This window comes from Ornithodoros turicata, unplaced genomic scaffold (genome assembly GCF_037126465.1).
Source record: "Ornithodoros turicata isolate Travis unplaced genomic scaffold, ASM3712646v1 Chromosome14, whole genome shotgun sequence".
NCBI lineage: Eukaryota > Metazoa > Arthropoda > Arachnida > Ixodida > Argasidae > Ornithodoros > Ornithodoros turicata.
This window is the reverse complement of record NW_026999314.1, coordinates 2,618,017-2,639,044: the sequence shown is the minus strand read 5'-3', so window position 1 is coordinate 2,639,044 and position 21,028 is coordinate 2,618,017. Positions and strand designations below refer to the sequence as shown.

Here is a 21,028-nt window from a genome sequence, read left to right as displayed (position 1 = left end):
CGAAAATCTCATGATGGGCTCTAGGGTATCTTATAATGAGATGACCAATTGTCTGGCTTCATCGTTTCATTGGTGAGCAATTGTCCGGCGAGCAATTGTCCACGCCTTATGCAGGATAGCGGGGCACTCCTTCTCCATTATGACGTGATTCCATTCCAGCTTGCAGAAAGCAGAGATCGCCGAATAATGTAACAATAAAGCAATAATGCGAGTGTACAATGTTTGTGTACAGTTTCGGTGGTGGGATGCTCTACAGTGTGACAAGCTCATAGAGAAGTTACCACCCTTATCTCTCCGGGTTGTGACGAGATCTCAACAAAAATTTTAAGTGCACCAAAGACGTTTCCTCCAAAGTTCTGTCTATTATACTGCACCAATCACTGAACACCTGTGACACTCCGCTTGACTGGAAACATGCTGTTGTAGTCCCCACCCATAAGAGTGGTAACCAGTCAGATGTCAGAAACTATAGACCCACATCTCTGAGTATGTTCAAAAATCATGGAGCACATACTTAGTTCATATATTATGAACTACATGGAATCTAGTAATCTGTTAAACGCAAACCAGCATGGTTTCAGACGGGGTCAGTCCTGTGAGTCCGAACTTTTTGAATTCGTCACAGATATTTACAGTTCTTTAAATAACGGACATGATACTGATGCTATGTTTATCGACTTTTCAAAAGCGTTTGATCGCGTTCGACATAGCAGATTACGTAGTAAACTTATGTCTTACAATATTCAAATGAGCATTGTTAACTGGATATCTAATTTCTTGGTCAAGCGTACGCAATGTGTAAAATGGGCTAACTCCTTCTCGGTCAATAGTGAAGTCATCTCTGGGGTTCCCCAAGGGACAGTATTAGGATCGATTTTGTTTTTGATATATACATCAATGACTTGGTCGATGGAATGCGATCAAACGCTCGGTTATACGCTGACGATATGGTTTTGTACAAAGAAATAACGTGCATTAGTGACAGTTTAACATTACAGTTAGATTTGCACTATATCGAAAGTTGGTGTCGCACGTGGCAAATGGAAGTCAACGTACAAAAAACTAAAACAATGACAATATCCAAAAACTCGCTCCGGCAATCGCGAACGTATTCTTTGTCTCATTACCTGCTTGAGCGTGTTCGTTCATACAAATATCTGGGTGTCCATTTTAGTGAAGACCTCTCCTGGACTCAACACATTGACAACATTTGTCATGGCGCAATGCGCTCTCTCGGATTCCTGAGGCGAAAGCTCTTCCAAGCTACAACTGACGTTAAAAAAATTATGTACGAATCGCTTGTACGTCCTAAACTTGAGTACGGTTCCCAGATTTGGAGTCCGCATCAAAAATACCTAAGCAACAAGTTAGAATGTATCCAGAATAAAGCCGTGCGGTTTATATTTAACGTTCGAAACCGTACAGAAAGTATCTCGGCTCTTAAAAACCTGAACTGCATTCCTTTGTTGGAAAGCCGACGTAATGTCAAACGTTTGGCACTGGCACACAGTTTGTTTCACTCTTCTTCCCCTTATCTAACACCAGCTTACTTTGTGTCTAGCCGAGTTGACCAATCCTTTTTTTTTCTCACCTTTGCAAAACCGTATTAAGGACTGGAATCTGCTCCCACCAGATGTTGCCTCTATTACTAACAGATAACTTTTTATTGTCCACTGTGAAAGTTTGTATTTGTCCCCCCTGACGTAATACCCATATGGGTCCTTCAGGTATATTAAATGAAATGAAATAAAATGAAATGTAACATTCCTGATGGACGTAGAACTCATGTAGAACGCACTGTGACCATAGATCTATAGGACGTTTGTGCATATTTTCAGGTTCGCACTATATTATGACGAATATAGTAGTACTAATCCGTTGAACACATGACAATGCAGGTGAACACTGCTATATTTAACTTGCATGAGGACACTGAGCACTTGTCGTCTGTCTTGGTGCACGAGCTGCAAAATGGTGTGCAATTGGTGAGTACCTTCTCCCTGTGTTTGTTCTCTGCGAAATGCTCAATGACAAGTCAGGTCTGCGAAAGTCACACAGACGATACTACCGGGCGTAGTAGAGAAAAATACAGAGGTGTACGTCGCTCACAGTGTGAGGACGACAATCCTAGAACGGTCATGTAAAATGATGTGGCTAGTAAGTAGGGTCTGGCTTCTCCGGGTTAAAACAAATTCCTTCCGATTATTCCCTCCAAAATCAGCTTAGGACCAGCTCGTGTGCAACCCGATTTTTCCTAGAATTCCAATCACGTACCACGTGCGTAGAAATTTCTATGCAAATTGTAAGGCACCTTTACTCGGGCCGGGCTCCTTCCACACAGTTTTCTCTTCTTCGACGTGGGGGCCGTGCGCGTACACATGTCATATGCAGATATAGTATTCGAATGGATCCGTAAACAATGTGAAGCGCATTTGATGTTGCAACAATATATGGACGTTAGGCGCAGCCGGCTTGCTAGACATAAGAGCAAAAGTAATAACAGGAAAACACTCGAATGTATCCGTTGCTCCCGATCTAGTTCCGAACTACATATAGCACAGTTGAACGTAAGAGGCGCTTATCCCAGAACCGTCACACCCGGCAGTAAAGTGATGTCTTCTTCCCTGTCACCCAATGACTTGGCGCGTGCCAGTGAGCAGCCAACTTATGAACTGCGATCAAAAAACCTGCCATTCTGGACATCTAATGAGGATTGAAATATCGAGTGTAGCGCATGAGAGAACTGATGTTCTGAGGCTGGAACAACATACAAGGGGCAAATAGATGCAAAGCCTCAAATTGCCTAAGAAATTAGCGATGAAAGATGGAAGTCACTGAAAAGGTTAGGTGTGGGTTCGAGTCCTACAGCTGGCTAACCTTTTCAGTGACTTCCATCTTTCATCGAGTGTAGCGCGCTTGCAGGAGTTCAGCAGGGCAGTTCTTCAATTTCATTGTACAACAGGTACCGCAAAGGTGTTGATTAATCTTGTTGGCCGTCATTATGTGCAATCCTCCAAATCTGTATCTGGTCCAGATGCGTGACGTGTATCACCATTCTGGATGATAATCAACAGTGATTTAATAGCGGGGCTCTCATGTGAGCTGTAAACGCAGCTGATTTATCACGTTGAACATTAAAGATGTCTCAGAAACAATTAAAGGACCGGCATGCAGAAACAGACTCGTGTAGCCGTTCAAATATGCCTCAACTAGTTTGTCTGAACTCGTGGAAGAGTTCCAATGGAGAAACGTGGTCTACCTTCCTTTTCAGAGAGGCCTCCTGACGCCGTCCCTTTATATTGAACCTCTCTACAAGATGGAGCGTTCCGATGATGGTCGAATGGCACACAAGGTTTATCAAGTGCGTGAGGACCTACCCATCGGTAAGATTATCACCGGAGATATCCGATTTTTGCATGCAAAACGTCCAACATTGCAGCAATATGCTTGTTTCGATGTTGCTGCAATGTTTGAGACGTTGCCTAGAGGTAACATTTATATTGCACATTGTAACTGCGACGTTTCCTCAATATACCACCGTACTCTGCCCTCTACGCACCGTATATTGCTCTCGCAAGAGAATCACACTGCTCGCATCCTTTGAAATGCAGCAGACACATTGATATAATGATAGTGCTGCAACGCTAAGATTAGGTCGCTGATGCACTGTTTTGTGAGTAATGATATTGCAACATTGCATTAAAATTGATTGCGAAATACCACATGAGCAATGTAAGTGTGACATTTCTTCAGTGTAGCACACGCACATTGCTTCGTAAACACAATCACACTGTTATCTGTAGGCATCTTTTAAAATACGGCAAAAGCATTGAAATAAAGTTATTGCGCAAATGTTGAATTTATGTTGCTGATTAAGCGTTTTCCAAGGAATGCAATTGCAACATAGCATTGACATTGCTTGCAAAACATTGCATACACCCTGTTCCAAATTATTATGCAAATCCTATTTTTATCTGATTTTCCTAACTGGCCTATGCAGATGACGGTAATTATAATGTCCAAATCATCAATGTTTGTGGTATAAATAAAATTTTAGTAGACAAACCTCCCAATTGTAGCAGTTTTCTTATTTTCTTTTCAGCAGAGGAAACAATCAAATAATTGTGCTCCAAATTATTATGCACAACAAACGTTTTGTATGTCGTACTGAACTGAAAATGGTAATTTGTTGCATTTGCAACGTTAGGAAGTCGAGAGAAGATGAATGGGATGTTTCAGTCAAAAACATCTGGCCACCGCCCTCGAAGTGGAAGAAGAAGAAGAAAAACATCGTAACAGGTCAAGCTACATGTTAATATAGGACCCCTTCTTTGATAGTTCTTCAGAACTCTTGCATCCATCGCACTTGTGAGTTTTTCCACGGTTTCTGCAGGAATTTCCTTGCTGGATGTCCACATTGCCTCCCAGCGTTGCTCGCTAGACTTGAACTGCCTCCCACAATCATATATCTTTTGCTTGAGGATGCTCCAAGGCTTCTCAATAGGGTTGAGGTCGGGCGAGCATGGCGGCCATACCATGAGTTTCTCTCCTTTTATACCCGTGGCAGCAAATGACTCGGAGGTATTCTTTGCAGAATGAGATGGTGCATTGTCATGCAGGAAGATCATTTTGCTACGGGAGGCACGGTTCCTCTTTCTGTACCATGGTAGGAAGTGTTGAGTCAGGTACTCTACATACTTTGTACAGGTCATTTTCACCCCTTCAGGGGCCCTAAAAGGACCTACCAGATCTCTTCCAATGATTCCTGTCCAAAACATGACTCCGCAACTTCCTTGCTGTCGTCGCAGCCTTGTTGGGGTGTGGTGGCCTTCCGCCAACCATCCACTACTCCATCCGTCTGGGCCATCGAGGGTTGCGCGGCATTCATCAGTAAACAAGACTACTTCAAAATTAGTCTTCGTGTATGTCTGGGCCCACTGCACACATTTCTGCTTGTGAACACTGCTTGTAAACGCTACACTACCTGAGTGTAAACTATTCAACATTACTTCAGTGACATCATCGCAATGTTAGCTTTACGCAGCCTTTGAGGCATAGCATGAACATTAAAACAGGTATATTGTTACAACGACGAATGTGGGCATGAAAAGTTGCAGAGGTTTTGCGTGCGCCTGTAGGTTACACGTGGGGGTTCCGTAAAGATGTGCCCCATGCGAGAGCAGCATGAAGAAGAATACAGTGGTGGCGATTAAGTATACTCAATCGCAAATCGCAAACGAAAAAAAAAAAAATAGCCGGAGCTCTTTGGCTGCACGCATAGCATGTCTTTGTAAATGCTCAAACCTCGCCACACTAGTGCTGGACAGCTTTTTCCCTAATACACTTCACTGGCTTTGCACTGGGCTTCCAGTGGTGAACTAGCACACCCTGACGGGAGGAATCACATGCTACGGTACCATCTGACGCCGTAAAATTTCTTGTCTGCTCTGTGCACGTATCCCTAAAGTCCTTAAAACATATTTCAGAATATATATTTAGCGTTAGTAAATTTTGTCACGACCTCGAATCTTATTTTAAAAAAAAATAAGGAAAACAGGAAGGGGGTGGAGCGGTACCGAAACCCGAAGCGGAAACGTAACGGAAACGAAAGCAATTACGGAGGTAACGTAAACTGGAATAAATATGGGCCAGTAACGGAGCCGATCACGGAACCGAAAAATATTCCGTAATATTTCCTTGTTTCTGGCTCCAACGCATTCCATTCATACTACACAACAAACCTGATTATGATGAAAATCGAGCTTTCTTACTGCAATTTCCTATTATGTATTGCATGTGCAGCAGCGTTAGTGTATGCGTAATTCTTTGATAGCGATATGCGTTCGGCTTCCAACCGGCTCTTCTTGGAGCATTCAGTTGTTGAAGGTGCAGGCGTCCCCCACAAGTCTGCTCCCATCAGCTGTTTCCGCGATAGTTCTTCGTCCTATATAGTTCTTTATCGAACAATGATTTGTTGTTCCAAAGCGCTATGTCGCGTTCAACAAGTATATGTGTCGAACAAGAACCGAGTTTACGATTTTCGCTTTTTGCCTTCATTAGTTATTACTGAGGTCGCGCACCAATTGTCCCTCGCTAAAGCCGTTCTTTTCTTTGGAAATCCAGAGCTAGTAGAGTATACTATTGAAAGCTCGTGCATACGCGTGTAGCTACATTTCTCTGCTACCTTCAAACAAATATACATGAAGAACATCTTATGGTTTAATGTACCATGGTTGTCATCTAATCTGTTTTCTCATAGGACAATCATATCTGTGGACCCCCATAGGCCCTCAACTTCCACTGACCGTCTGGATTGACGTGGGCATCGTGAGCGGCTTGGAGCATCAGCAGTCTTTTAATAGTCACAAAGAACACTTGCTCTACCTGGTCATCTTCATGAGATCGGTTCGTCTGTTTCCAATGTTCACTTCTGATATATCAGTTTTTCTCTAAGCTGACGTTTGTAGTCCACGTCAATGCCGTGAGGCTTTGGCTGTTGGGTTTGTGATTTTGTTCCCGTGTGTCCCCCTACCGACAGCGGCACCGCATGCTGCTTGGGCGATTATCTCCTCGTCAGCACGTATGCGCTCTTAGACACACCAGTGGCGGCGCTGGACACGCGCCGACATCTTGTCTAAAGCCCAGCGGTGAACGCTGTGCTGCACGGGTGGTCTTGGTGGTTACGCGTTTGTATATTCCGTTTAAGCCTGACTGTGTATCGTCATGAAGTAGGAGAACTACCTACGTAGGTAGCCCTGAGCGTGACCGCGTACGGGCTGTTTCACCTGATGTGTCACAAAACTCGATTTCAAAATATGTCTGAATGTTTTGGAGTCAACGGTATTTACCTTCTGCGAACTTTTGCCATGACTTAAGACCCCTTGATCCGTCTTCAGCCGCGATAATTTGAATTTTCTGAATGGAACTCCTCAAGGCAGTGGAAGTCTTTTTCTTTTCTTTTTTTTTTTTCAGCAAGGAAAACACACATTTCGATTAACCCGATTCCACTGAACGACACATTCCCGGTTGGTCAGACACTTGGTTAGACTAACGGCCGCCCTCAGTTCTCCCTCCCTCTCTTCTCTCCCCTCATGTGAGCATCATAGACCATGTACTTTGCCACTCTGCCACTCACCCATTGGGAGAAACCGTGGGATCGCCCATGTGACATCGTACAGATACACACGATCACGGACACACATGGCACAAATGCACAGCCATTGAACGCAGTAGACGCGGTTTTTTACGGCTTTTGACCCACGCGTCGGCCGTTATGCTTGGCAGCGGTCCGCATAAAAGTCGTCGGGGCGCACACCTCTAGGTGGGCCCCAGAACAAACCTTCCACGGAGTTGCACGATCAGGAGTACCGAATGATCGTGGCAACACGGAACTTGACGTTCGTGTAGGGCTGTCATAGCAGTCAAGTGGGTAGACAGCGAGTCAGGGACTACAGGCAGGAACAGAAAGGAATGTGACAACAAAGTAGATGTAGTATTCTTATGAGATGTGACTCTGTACAACGAACATATTGGCACTTATCCCTCGAGCATATATGCGCTTTTATGATGTCTTCGGACTGGTTGCCCCGATACTCCGAGGCGGAGCGAGCCAGACTTGCATCTCACTACAGCTCCGAGACGGAAAAATAGTGCACTAGCCGAACGCGGCGGGGGTTCGAGCAGAGGAGAGTACAGGGAATGTTACCTCACGTGACTTCCGGTGTTTCTCTGGAAGTCAAAACAACCACGACGTAAAGCGCAGAACATGACATACATGGCAGAACACACACAGCCGAAGCTGGCGCAGTCACGCCACCGGAACCCAACCAGATTTGGCAACCGCTGGAATGGCATTGGTGAGAGTGCTCTAGAGCACTCCGTGTTCGACGAAAGAGCGCCAAATGACGCATTCGAATGTCGTCAGGGTCAGTGATTTATCCAGACCCCTCTCCCAACAGCCGCAAAATCTGAGAGACACGCCCTACTTTTATCAGATTATACGACATGTCGCAAAAAAGCATAAAAATACACGGATTAACCTCCATATTGTGACGTCATGTGCCCCCCCCCCCTCCCCCCGTTGTGGAGCAGACACCCCCCTGGAAGAAATTCTGGGTAAACCACTGGTGATAGTGCTGTTTCGACCAAACGAAGGAGAAACGTTGCTAGGGATCAATTAGAAGCAACCACTCGAAGACAAAATTAGATAACATAAGATATCGCAAGGAGATATCGTTGGGCCTGCAGGTACAGCATATGGAAGACTAGACAGAGAGACGGGTAAAGGATGGCTTTATTGGAGAGAGTAGAAAAGGAATGAATCCGGTGTAAGGCGCGTGCGTGGGAGGCAGGTGAAGATAGTTGAAGGTGAAGATATGTTTAACTACTAATGTAATGACTGTTTGTTGCATGTCCACAGATGTATTCCTCAAGTGAATCTCCATTGCGTCAAGTAGTTGTGAGCGGCTTGCGTGGTTACCAAACAACCCGACAGAGACCCTTTCTGTTCGTATTTTCTTGCATGCCAGGACCTTGAATAAGCTTCTGTTAATAAATGTTCTTTGACGTCCGCCATCGAGTATCAGTAGTCCTGATCTTTCTTCTCGTGTTCCTATAGCCAGGGCTTTCGCACTTTGCAATAATACGGTACGATGAGTTGATTCCGTGAAAGTGGTTTTAAGGCTAACCTGTGCCGAGGTGTCCGATGCAGCGTGTGATTTCTTTGGCTTGTATTCAAGATCACACATACTGAACACTTCTTGGTGTTTTGCGAAGTGATTGGGCTTCGTGCATCTAGAGCATAACTGCTGCATTGCTATCATTCTTTTCTTTTTCGCTCTCTCTCTCTCTCTCTCTCTCATCTAGCGACTTGCTGCTAATAGAGTCTGCCGTGTTATGTGCTGTGTCGTTGCAGAACACGCACAACTGTAGTTTTCCATCCTTGGTCACACTGTGCAACGTTGTTGCGGGATCTTCCATTTGCCTTCTAGTTCTATTGTAAGGATCCCTTTCCCATGATTCTGCATTGTAGCTTGCTCCAAAGTTCGTTGATTAAGTTCTTCTCGATATTTCACCTTACTAGATCAATGATAAGTAATTGCAGACCTTCTTTATGACACGAAGCAGCTGTGCATGTCGACGATTCTTCAACGGTGGTTGGGGTTCCCGGGAGCTTATCTTTGAGCAGCGCCATGTTGTTCAGAAGTGCTCAGAGCAGTACCGGGTAAAACATAGAGCAGTATGACTCCACCGTGGCACAAAGGCACTGCAGTAGTCTGATATGAGCATGGGTCGTATCGTGCAACTTGCGCAGTAGGTACACTTGACGACTGCATCGTATTGGTTCTATACCTGCAAGTTTCAATAAATTATCCTGTATCAGGAGATGGACATTGCCAAACCGCTCACGTAATACCACACTCGTAGGTACCCGACGTTAACTGTAACCCTCGCACCAGCTCCCGTGGCATAGTGGTTAAGATGATCGCTTTCCACGGCGAGACTGGGAGGTGACACGGGTTCGAATCCTGTCACCGGCTGTTCTGTCTGAGGTTTTCCCTGGGTTTTACGAAGACTTTCCAGACGGATGTCGGCACAGTTCCCAATAAAGTCGGCCCAGGACGCACACTAACCCCCCTCTCCTTCCTGCTGTCCCCTCTCCGTCTGTGCACGTCTGTACGCCGCTCATAGCCAGAGTTGCTTCGCGGCGCAAACACGGAATTAAATAAAAATGTAACCCTCGCACTGCGTTTGCGGCCTCGCCTTGTAATGCCGCATTAGGTAACTCATGTTGTCGGCATTGGACAAACTGTTGCCATCTGTACCGTCTTCAGTCAAACGTCACTAACTCCAGTTTAGGATGTCGAACGGCACCATGTTCAATTTGTCGTGCGTTGTTGGCTTGTGATGGTTAAACCTTTTCTCGATTCGTCTCAGACGTTCGATCGGTTGAATCATGCTGTACTGTGTTTTGTACAGCAGCTGAAGCGTTTGTCTTGACTAGCAATGACTCTTTTGTGTGAAACGTTGTAGTGTCAACACGATTTTTATATTCTATCTGTCGAGTATACTCTTCTTCAAACTCCTCTTGTGTTAATAAAGGTTCAGTTTGGGAGTTAGCATCGTTACGAAGAGCGTTGGCGTTGTTGAGAACATCTAAACGTTCCTTCAATTCGGTACGGTTACAGTCGGCTGTTCAGGTGCGCTGTTCGATGTCATAAATGAGGGTCGCTAACTGTGTGCGCAACACCTTTCTTTTCTTGAAGAGCCGAGACCTTTACATGATGCAGTCGTTATCGATGTAGCCTTTCTGAAGTCCTCCCTCTCTCAGTACAGTCGGCGTCAGAGGTTTCGGCACAAGTTTCTGGAAGCCTAGACTGAGAGACGGATAAACGACAGTTTATTGCAATGAGAGGAAAAGGAATGAATCAGGTGTAAGCCGCGTGCGTGGGAGGCAGTGAAGATCGTTGAAGATAAATTCAACACGGCCTTGCTGACGTAAAAGCGCTGGAAAGGGATTCGGAAAATGTGTGCGCGCGCGCGTGTGTGTGTGTGTGTGTGTGTGTGTCTAAGCTGCCTTTTTTCTTCCTTTGTGTAATAAAGAGCTCTTTTTGTATAAATAGTAGGTGTGTGCTGTGATGTGGATAAACGTTTAGTGCAAGTGCACTTCCATGCCGTGTGTTCCGCCCGTTTGCCTCGCCTTGTGTTTAGCGCTTTTACGTCAGTGATAATATATAGCGTAAGATAGCCCGTTAGGATAGCCCGTAAGCGGACATAAACGAAAACAACAAAAAACAAGAAAAACAGAAAGCTCTTTTAGAGTACGCATCTCCCTCGGCAGTGCTCGATGCTGTACACGAGGAAAGATGGCGCCTTGAAGGACAACCCAACACTTCTGAGGAGCTGCACGAAGCCCGTAGCAAATAATGGCGTTAAATCTCGTTTATCACATAGCAGATCTGATTAGCTCGAGCTCCCCACAACTGAAGCCACCATGAAGCCAATACAACAAAAAACACGGATTCTCTATTCGTTTCTGCAGGCGCTCATCACGATTACGCGGGTTACTGGACAGGAAACCATGATTTATTTATTTTGTTTCGTGTTAGCGCCGCGAAGCAACTGCGGCCATGAGCGGCGTACAGACGTGGAGAGACGGAAAGAGGACAGGAGGTAGGAATGGGAGACGGGAGGGTTAGTATGCGTCCTGTGCAGACTTGAGGCTGAAATGTGCCGACATTCGTCTGGAAAGTCTTCGGAAAAAAACAGGGAAACCTCCATGCGACAGAGTCGGTGGTAGGATTCGAACCAGCCACCTCCCAGTTTACTGGATGACCTAGGAGTAACCATCACCGAGCGGGTGCTTTCATGCACTCGTCCACGTCCTTTGTATGGTTCATAGGAGCTAGGGAAGAGCAAAGATCTGCCCACCGGGAGTGTCGAGCAACATGTGCTCAAAGTGTAAGGTGTTGTCGTATGACGAGAGCTAGTCAAACCTGCTTTTCGAAGTCCAGCCCTTTGTTGCCCTTTGTAACGGACACATCAATAAACATGAGCGCATTATGCACGTGCCAGAAGCATTGCAGCAGCAATTGTTCCTGTCGGTTGCACTCTCTATACTATAATAAAATAACAAACTATAATAAATGACTTTTGAAAAAAAAAATATTTTGATAACTCCTCATTAAACAGTTAGGTCGCTGTAGGCGACAGAGCTTTGTGCGTTTGAAATTGTGTCTGGGTTCCTCGTGACGTCCCAACGTCTATTCCTCGCCCTCTAGGTTACTCTAAGGTTTGCCGGCACTCTACCCAGGATCAAGTTCAGGCTCGTTGGTGTCTACTGGTCAAAGGTGAGGAACGGTATTCGTATTCACAGCGCAATGTCGCAGAGAGGAAAGTTCGTCACAACAATACAGTTACGAGTGAGAGCTACGTATAACACATACTCTAAATCTCTTGTTGCTAGCGCCTCCTGATTTTCGCGAATTTTAAGGCCATGCGAAAACCTCGAGAAAAAGTGCTGATTGCTTACTGGCGTTTGAACTGCTTTGTAGCACAAGCGTCTGCAATACCGCTTTAATAAGGTACAATAAAGGCAATCTAAGACGCCAATCAGGCCATTAAATTTAGCATCAGGATTTTGTCAAATTTAGTGGCCGCGAATATCGGCCCTGCGCCCGTCCCCCCCCCCCCCCCCCCCCAAGAAAAGAAAGAAAAGAATAGGCGTCGGTCTTAGGCTATAGTAGGGTAATGTAAGGTCTTGTATTTCTGGATTTTCCCGCGCAGTGCACGCAGTTGTGGAGACCTGTGCATTAGAACGTGTTTGCGGTAAGCTCATACAAACAGCCTGAAAGACGGCAGGTTACAAACGTCAGCGAGTGCTAGTGGCGGAACTCAAACCCATAACTCTCTCAAAAGAGGTGGCTTTTGTGGCTGGCTTTTCGTAAGGCCCTCTCCTTCATATCTTTGTTTGGGCGTCGATGAGGCTTAAATGTTTGTTTGTCCTAATTGTATAGTTCGACCTCCACAACTTACGTCCATGTAAACAGTACTCTCGGAGTTTTGCCACGTTATGCCTCTGCCACCAAAAAACGAATTTAAAGGGAGACCCCGGTAGAAATCAAGATTCTTGTAGTGACTGAGAAAATGAGTCTGGTAGTCTCTAGAAATGAGAGACAAAATTAGCTTCAGAAATTGCCGTTGTGAGGCTGGAACACACAGAAGGACAAATACATACAAAGCCTCAAGTGCCTAAGAAATTAAAGATGGAAGTCACTGAAAAGGTTAGCCAGCTGTAGGACTCGAACCCACATCTATCTTCTGGATGAACCTCCTGGAACCTTTTCAGTGACTTCCACCTTTCATTATTAAAGTTAGTTTGGCGGTCAGACTCGTTAGCTGCCCCCCCCCCCCCCCCCAAGAAAAAAGGGTGAGCTTATATCGAAACCGATACTTCAGAAGGCTCCCTCTCCGGCCTCCTGTACCCCGCGTGACGCTGACTGCTGCCGTCTACTTCAGTTTCGGGTTTTGATACCTTCGTGCCACATGCGCGACCAGTGATCTGCTTCCTCGATATATTTGTCTGACTGTGCCGACTGGGAGCAGAACCTATGTGGAACGGCGAGCGCGACGAATGCAGGTGACGTGAAGAACACCAAATCACTCCAAGTAAAATATAAAATTTTCTAATTATCTGGCACTTGGGAATGAATAATTGCGTCCAATGAAGCTTCATACGACATGGATTGATCGAGCATTAATTGTTACTTGACCATGACTTGTCCGAATCATAGTTTCTGCCGAGTGAGATTGTTACAGCCCATTCGCCGATGCAATGGCTCTCACGCTTATTGTCTGCACAGAGTTACAGCTTTATTCTTGCATGAAACCACTTTGAAACGCACAGGGCAAGATTATTTCAGAATCTGAGGTTACGCGAGTATGATGAATGAAGGCGCCAAGTGGGCGCATCAACGTCAGGGCGTCACGGCGTTCAGTACTAGACTCCGGATTCCTAAGCAAATGCCTATTTTTTTGTGTGTTTTTTTTCGTGCAGTTGTAATAGTGTCTTCTCAATACAGGTGCACGAATTTGACGCTGTGGAACCTCCTGTATCGATTTGATAGCGCCTATTAGCGCCTATTCCGGCGTTAGTGCCTATTTAGTTGTAGCAGCCTAATGTCCGATTAAACATTAAAAAAAAATGCTTATATGGCCCTGAAGCGATGGCCAGACTCCGTTATTTAGGCAAAACTGACTACAGTCTCGTACAAGTGTTTTTGAAATCATCGTCGCTTTGAAGAAGCCAGTAACTCAAATGTCCTGGAATGTAAACGGTTACTTCGGTTCTTCCGTGCAGTCGCTTGCTTAGTAGTTCTCTCTCTCCCTTCCAGCATTGTGATGTTGTTTCGTGGGTCCTGATTATAAAATATAGGCACGTTTCGTAACGGTTTTGTCGCAGTCTAGAACTGGCAGGGTTATTGGGGGTTGACACCTCAAAGAGTCCGCGAAGCTTTTTCGTTCGTTTTTTTTTTCTTTTTCGTACAACAAACTTAACACACTGTAAAATGCTGAAAGAGGTGCTGCGACGTACGAAGGTAGGTACACGTCCGGTACAATCGCTACAGTTTAGCAACATGAGGAGGCTGCACTCCTGGCGGGCAATCAGTGCCAGCAAGTTACACGAGCGAAAGTGACGCCTATGTGGGCACACTTGATCCGCCATATTTGCGAGCTATTGCGAGTCTTGTGGTAATGTAGAAAGCGTAATCTAGAAGGGGAAGCTTAAAACACTCGAGGACTAATAAATTTGCGCGTTAAGCTAAACCTTCCTATGCTCGAAGTCCGTCTCGTATATATCCCGTATGTTGCCTGCGACAAATCCTTGCGAAAAGTGTCGCGGAACCAGTGAAATAGCCAGAGGCCTTCTGACATTAGTTGGATGGGTAAGTTGTGCATTTCGTGCAGCAAAAGGTTAGAAAAACAGGTACAACTCCCATCCACGGTATTGTTCCTGCGGAGGGAACTGATTTATTCACGTTGTTTTTGCACCATGCGAGCTACATATAAAAAAAAAAAACACAAATCCAGAGTGCCTATAATGCGCTTTTAGTGCCCGAATCGTTATTTTCAGCGCTTTTTGTAGGCGCCTAAAACTAGGTTTTCTCGTGCCTGAAGTCCGTCCTGTAGCCTATCTGCCTGTAAAGTAAACCTGCCTTTAATCGCATAAAAACGTAACGTGGACAACACGTACGGATGCATGTTCTGAGAAAAACTAAATATTTTCAAATTTGAGCTATTGACACAGCAAACAGTTCAGTTTTAGAATGAATATGAAATGTCTGACTTTTCTTGACGAAGACGCAAAAGCAACGCAAGACATGTCGCGTGAACGTGTTAGAGGTCGAATTGTCCTAAATCTAGTAAACGAAAGGACATGACTCTTGAGCCTTTTTGGTCGGTTTTCCTATGTTCGCATCATGTAGAAGAAGTCATAATTGATAACCACCTGCATACGGTGTTCTGCAAGACCTTGTCTTCACAGGCTGCCGTCACGTCTTCCCTTAAAAGCCCCTTCCTTAATGCACAACATGCCATGACACCGAATATACTTTGCTGGGACTGTACGATCACTAATAAAGGAAGCACACAGCATGCTTGTAGAAAGGATTGAAGGCATGCGTCTTAGACGTACTTTGTGTGACTTGTAGGGTACAGAAGAATTTAATAAATTACTGCAAAGCGGTCCCGAAAAGCAGGTGGACGGGGAAGATGTACTTGAGGATCTCCAAAAATATTTGAACGCTACCAGCAACGGCACCTATCCAACGCCGGACACCGTATACCTCATCACAAAGTAAGGAATGCAGCCGTTTCACTTTATTGGGCACGCGGAGGAAGAACATTTGTCATATTCTAATCCACTTAAATATTCTGACAATATTGCAGGCGACAGAACATCACAGAGTACTTCGATGAAAAGATGACGCGTTTTGAATTAGGTAGGCACATTTGTTATTATTTAAAAACGCCACATCTTGTGTGTCGTTTATACTCAGGAACACTTGAGTACATATTATGTACATGTATCATACAAAATCGACAATGGTATTTCTGCAGAGCTCTTCGCTGTGCTCAAACCTTTGCAACTGTTAAAATAATACGAATACGCTGCAAACTAAAATACCAAATTTCACAAGATAGAGTGAATTAGAATAAACGACATCGCCATACCTGATACCAGAAAGCGACGTCTCGCAATCCAGAAAGAACAAATGCGAAAGCAGCGGTAAGTTACTATAAACAGCATATAAGTTACAGTTACAACACACAACTGCAACGTTTTAAACAATGTATAGAGTTAGAACTGCAACGCTTTAAACAATGTATAGAGTTAGAACTGCAACGCTTTAAACAATTATCCAGTTAGAACTGAACAGAAACATTTTCTCAGTTTAAGTACATTACCACATCGCTCCAGATGACTCCCAATCACATCATTCTCCACACTAAAAAGTTCGGCTGGAGCACAAATCCTTCTCGTTCTGAAAAATGAGGGAACGACGTGTGGGTGAAAAACAAAACAGGAAGAAACATAGGGATATCTAGAAAGCTCGATTGGAGGTACATTTTGCAGTTACTCTTATAGGACGTGGAAGACACCTTGAACTGAATTTGAATTGAATTTTATTTTATTTTTTTAAGGCAGGAAATAGAAAAATGACGCTGATGATGCTCCTTTTCCCTCTTACAGTACAGCACTTCCTTATACAAAAGCGTTTAACACCATACTGTATAAGCAATGTAAAATATTATGCAACGAAATAATACATTACAAGCAATTCATAATTCGTTACAAAAACACATTTTGGCGATGTGCACTTGCCAAAGTAACCTACCACAGCCCATGCAACACAGATGCTAATCACCACAAAAACGAAAAAAAGCTCTCCTTTGGTTATCTACAAATGGTCAACGTTCCTATGAATAAACCGATACTGATGGCAGTATATATCTTAAAGATTGTCTACCTGTGTGGGATGTGGTATTGGGCCGAGCAGAGTGGCCAGACAAAAGTCTCTGTACCGCAGCTCGAGTAGGCGTCCTCTGAGCGTGGCTCGAGGGGCGTCGAATCTGCGGCAGTCGAGGAGAAGATGCGAAACATCAGCTTCAACAGCGCAAGTTGTGCATTTCCGCGAGTGGAGAAGACTCGTTTTATAGGAAAGCACACTCTTAATTTTTTACACCCTTAGGGTGTATTAAGGGTGTAATCCAGAAGTACGATAACTCACTCCCTTTAGGGTGTAATATAACACCCTAAAGCGAGTGAGTTATCGCACTTTTGGATTATACACCCTTACTACACCCTATCTGGTGTACACAAATTAAGATTGCAGAGGTGTCCCGGACACCTGGGAAGCCCCACACAAGCCATGTATAAAAGCCAGATTTCAGGACCCGTCTTCTATTGAAGTACTGAACGGAAGCCTACCGTATTTGAGGATTTAATACGGTATACCTTCTGCAATTTACTGTACCAAAACTATTAGTTTCAGCTCTGTGCACATTCTGCATGCGTGCTGCAAGTGGATTGATGTCAAAACGAACTCACACTGTACACATTTAACAGCAACACTTCTCCCTTTTGACGTGCAAACATCTTTAGAATCGGTAGTAAGGTAGGATGCCGATCCTGAAGCTCAGTCATTCGATTGCATAATCCAGCACACTTCGACATGCATTACCGTGCAAGGGACGTAAAAGAAAGAATTGCCTACCACAGTGGTGTCACTCATTAGCAAACAACATCTCGAACAAAGATATGCTAACGACGTTGTAGAGTGCTTCACCGCTGCCCAATCTCATTACATGCTTTGATGAATGAAATGAGCATGTTGATGGAATGAACTAGTTCACAGGCCGATTGGACTTTCCACAGGTGGCTGTCCAACACAGAACAGAAACAGAGATAAAGTTATTTTGGAATATAAAGTCCCACAACATGGACAAAGTTTTTCTACAACGTATTTGCTTGTGCAAGGTTATTGAGACATTTCGTTGCTAACAGGCACCATAATTCTCCTTGTAGTTCAAGGAATGGCATACCAAGGAGGCGTCTGCTCTGAATACAACGTTGCTGTCGGCTGGGACGATGGAAGATTCTACCATGGCGTAGACACGGCTGTACGGGAAATAGCACACTTGTGAGTAATATTCGAATGAATGTGCCATGAAGCACTACGGACGTAAATTCTAAATCTGTTCTCATTTGAATGCTGATGCCTGAGAATCAGAAATCTGAAATAGAACTGGATCCCTGACGGCATCACCTTTTCTTATTAGTTGAACTTGCACGCTGCGGAAACTAATTTCTAAAGTGGATCCCAAGCACTGTTGGCGTGAAAACATCTTAGTCAGTGACTGTCTCCAAAAGAGTAGGTTATACAGAAAACCACGTCTGAATGAACGGTTGAGGGCGATTTTTTACTCCGTCCACTAGCATCGTGCAAAGTCGTGCCCTGGCCGTCCATTTAATCCTCTTTATACACTGAAAGGAACCAATGGTGATCGTTGTACACTCTAAATCCTGTGACGGGCATGTGGCAGTTAAAAAAAGTTCCCTCAGAAAGTGCAGCCGGTACACAGCCGTAACGGTCTGGAAGCAGCCGTGACGGTTATCAAATAGCAAGCACAGCGATCCTCATCGCCAAATTTCAGCAGGTACAAAGCCGTCACGTTGGTATGAAACGGCTTTGTGCTCGCTGAATAATATGTGGGCCTCCTGAACCTTGTACTCGTGTGCTTGTTGAATAATGCGTGGCCGGCTGAATATGCGTGCCTTCGTTGGAGCGCACTACGTTGTTCCGCGCTCCGCCGGTGAGGAGTGACATGGCACAACGTATTCTCCCGCACTACGTTCCCTCCCGCTTCACGCTTTCTTGCCGCTGTCTGCGTTGCAACCTCGCCTTTGAGAAGGATGACACCTTGCTTTTTAAGTAGAGGTCTAATGTTTGCTTAAGGTAAGCCAACCTAGCTGTGATGCATCGTATGACGCCTGCGTTTTACTCGTGTTTAACAATCGAAGTATTCTGTTGCAGACGGTGGACGCATTGCAAATGGCGGCATGAGAGGATCGGCTGCATCGGTGCAGCGACGATGTACATTACAAGCGAGGTTAATTGTATTCTTTCGTTATAGGTGACCGTGGGACTGTATCGATTGCGAGGAGGTGAGTTACAAAATGGAGTACTATTTCACCATAACGTTGGAAGAATACCAGCGTGATATTCACTTCGGTTTCTTTATAGGTTGTTTCTTGTCTCAACGGTCACACATACGCGTGCAAGATTGCAACTGCTTCTCACATGGAATTGGTGTCTGTTGCCACTTGTTGGACAATTGTTCCTCGGCCATTTCGTTTGAGGAACCGTCGTGTTCGTCACTAAGGATCTTCAGCTTCTTGAGCTTCCAGTGCCAGCCTGTTCGAAGTTTCGAGAATTGTGTGTTCGGCGTTTGGAGGACTGCCTGGTGCATCGGATCATCGGATGGGTTGTGTGTCCGTGCAACGTGTGCTCCATATGTGTGTGTTGGGATTAGTGAACCGTGTATGCTTTCTATTCGGCAATCGATGATGTACTGGATGTAATTGAAAGGTATGTGCAAGCGAATAAAATTTGGTGTTTCATTTTCGATGTGCTTGGAGCATTTTCCTCCTTGCTTTTTCTTTTTTTGGCGAAGCGTGGAGGTAATTTTTCTGTTAGGGAACTCGACAGGAGCAATGTGTTTCGCGTATTAGTGGGTACAAGTAACCTTTCAATACGTCCGGTACACTGTGGCTCCTGGCGTCAGCAGGGGTGTCGTACCAGTTGTTTCAGGGGGCACAGGTCACCTGCAGCTTTCGCAGGCTCCGCGTGCCCCTTGAAAACATCTGGCACATTTTAAAAATGTGCCAGTTGATCAGACGGCATCTATCCGTCACTGGGTTTAGAGTGTATGTAAGATATATCGTCGCCATGTGCTACGAACCGAAGGATACGACATCCTTCTACAGTTGTTACCAGGTCGCGCGAGCTTGTCAGGGGGACGAAGTGCCTGGCGGTTTGGTACTTGTCTTTCTTTATTAGACGCCCACACAGAAAATATATTTCACTACCTCCATCGCGAATCCTGTTCTAGGTCTCTCCGTAGAACCAGACTGATAAAAAACTGATTCGTTGCGCGTGTAGTGGCCGGAAGTGAGAACGACGACGACCAGCCCCAGCGTGCCTGCTATTCGCTCGATGGCGCGAGGCTTCACTATGTTTTAAAAAAGAAACCCGTGCTTCGCACTTCGTTCAGTTAACCCCGAAACATTGAAACAAACGAAACATTGACCCGGACGAGGGACACCGAACAACGGGACTTTCGTTTCGTTTCGACGATGACCAGCAACAGGACCCCAAGCGACACTTCTTCGCAGCCCCCGCCCCCGCCATCGTACCCCATGGGTCATGTCGCTGTCCGTCTTCCGCCCTTTTGGCGTCGCAACCCCAGCATTTGGTTTATGCAGGCGGAAACCCTATCGCAGCTGGCAGACATGTCTTCCCAGCTGGCGATGTATCGGCACATCGTCGCCGCGCTGCCGCCCGATATCCCTGTGGAAGTTTCCGACGTCCTTCGGTCACCTCCCGCGTATGACGCGTTTACAAGGCTCAAGTCAGCTATTATTGAAAGGACCACCATGTCCGAGCGAAAGCGCCTACAGCTGTTGCTGACGGCCGGGGAGCTTGGCGACTGCACCTCAACCCAGCTTCTTCGCCCCATGGAAGCCTTGCTCTGCGATCGCGGGCTCGCCTTCGACGCCAATGTCCTCCGGGAGCTTTTCCTGCAGCGGTTTCCACAGCCGGCACAGACGATCTTGGCTTCGGTCACTAACCTTCCACTTCAAGAGCTAGTTCAGCAGGCGGACAGGATCATGGAGGCCGTCGGCCCCGCCTTTGCTTCCCTCGCTAACGCCTCTTCACGATGTTCGCCGCGTCAGCATGCTGACAACGCGACTGAAGGCTCGCTGAGCTCTCGGCTAGACCCGCTCCTTGAGGACTTCTGCGAAGTCCAGGAATGTGTCTCTGCCCTCTCTCAAGCTCAGGGGAGACCCCGTTCTCCAGTCGTCTCTCGCCGACGCCGCTCCGGTCACCGTCACTTCCGCGCTCGTCGACGGTCGTCTTCAGTGGCAAGCTCAGATTCTTCCTCGGCCTCTCCCTACTGGTATCACGCTCGTTTCGGAGACGGCGCTGAGCTTTGCACGCGGCCTTGCGGCTCGACGGGAAACCTGGCAGGGGCGCACTGACGGCGACCAGGGCTTCCCCGATTCCCCCTCCTACAGAAGTCGCCTGTTCTACGTTGTCGACCACGTCAGCAAGACTCGCTTTTTAGTCGACACAGGAACAGAGGTCTGTAGACGGTTCCCGCAAGTTGCTCGTAGACACCGCCACCAGTCTCCGAGACTGTGACGATCTATGACGTCCCCGTTTGCTGACGTTCTTCGGGCGTT

The 21,028-nt window shown here is 45.8% G+C and overlaps 1 protein-coding gene across 2 annotated transcripts in view; it reads left to right on the top strand.

Annotated features, from left to right (window-relative positions):
* Nucleotides 1–21,028, top strand: part of LOC135372351 (venom metalloproteinase antarease-like TtrivMP_A) — a 105,434-nt gene that overhangs the window by 40,142 nt on the left and 44,264 nt on the right. For both annotated transcript variants that reach the window (XM_064605980.1, XM_064605981.1), the window contains 7 exons: nucleotides 1,899–1,985; nucleotides 3,272–3,383; nucleotides 6,260–6,405; nucleotides 11,781–11,849; nucleotides 15,210–15,355; nucleotides 15,448–15,500; nucleotides 17,588–17,702. In XM_064605980.1, coding sequence (XP_064462050.1) covers nucleotides 1,899–1,985; nucleotides 3,272–3,383; nucleotides 6,260–6,405; nucleotides 11,781–11,849; nucleotides 15,210–15,355; nucleotides 15,448–15,500; nucleotides 17,588–17,702 — 728 coding nt within the window. The remainder of the gene's footprint in view (nucleotides 1–1,898; nucleotides 1,986–3,271; nucleotides 3,384–6,259; nucleotides 6,406–11,780; nucleotides 11,850–15,209; nucleotides 15,356–15,447; nucleotides 15,501–17,587; nucleotides 17,703–21,028) is intronic.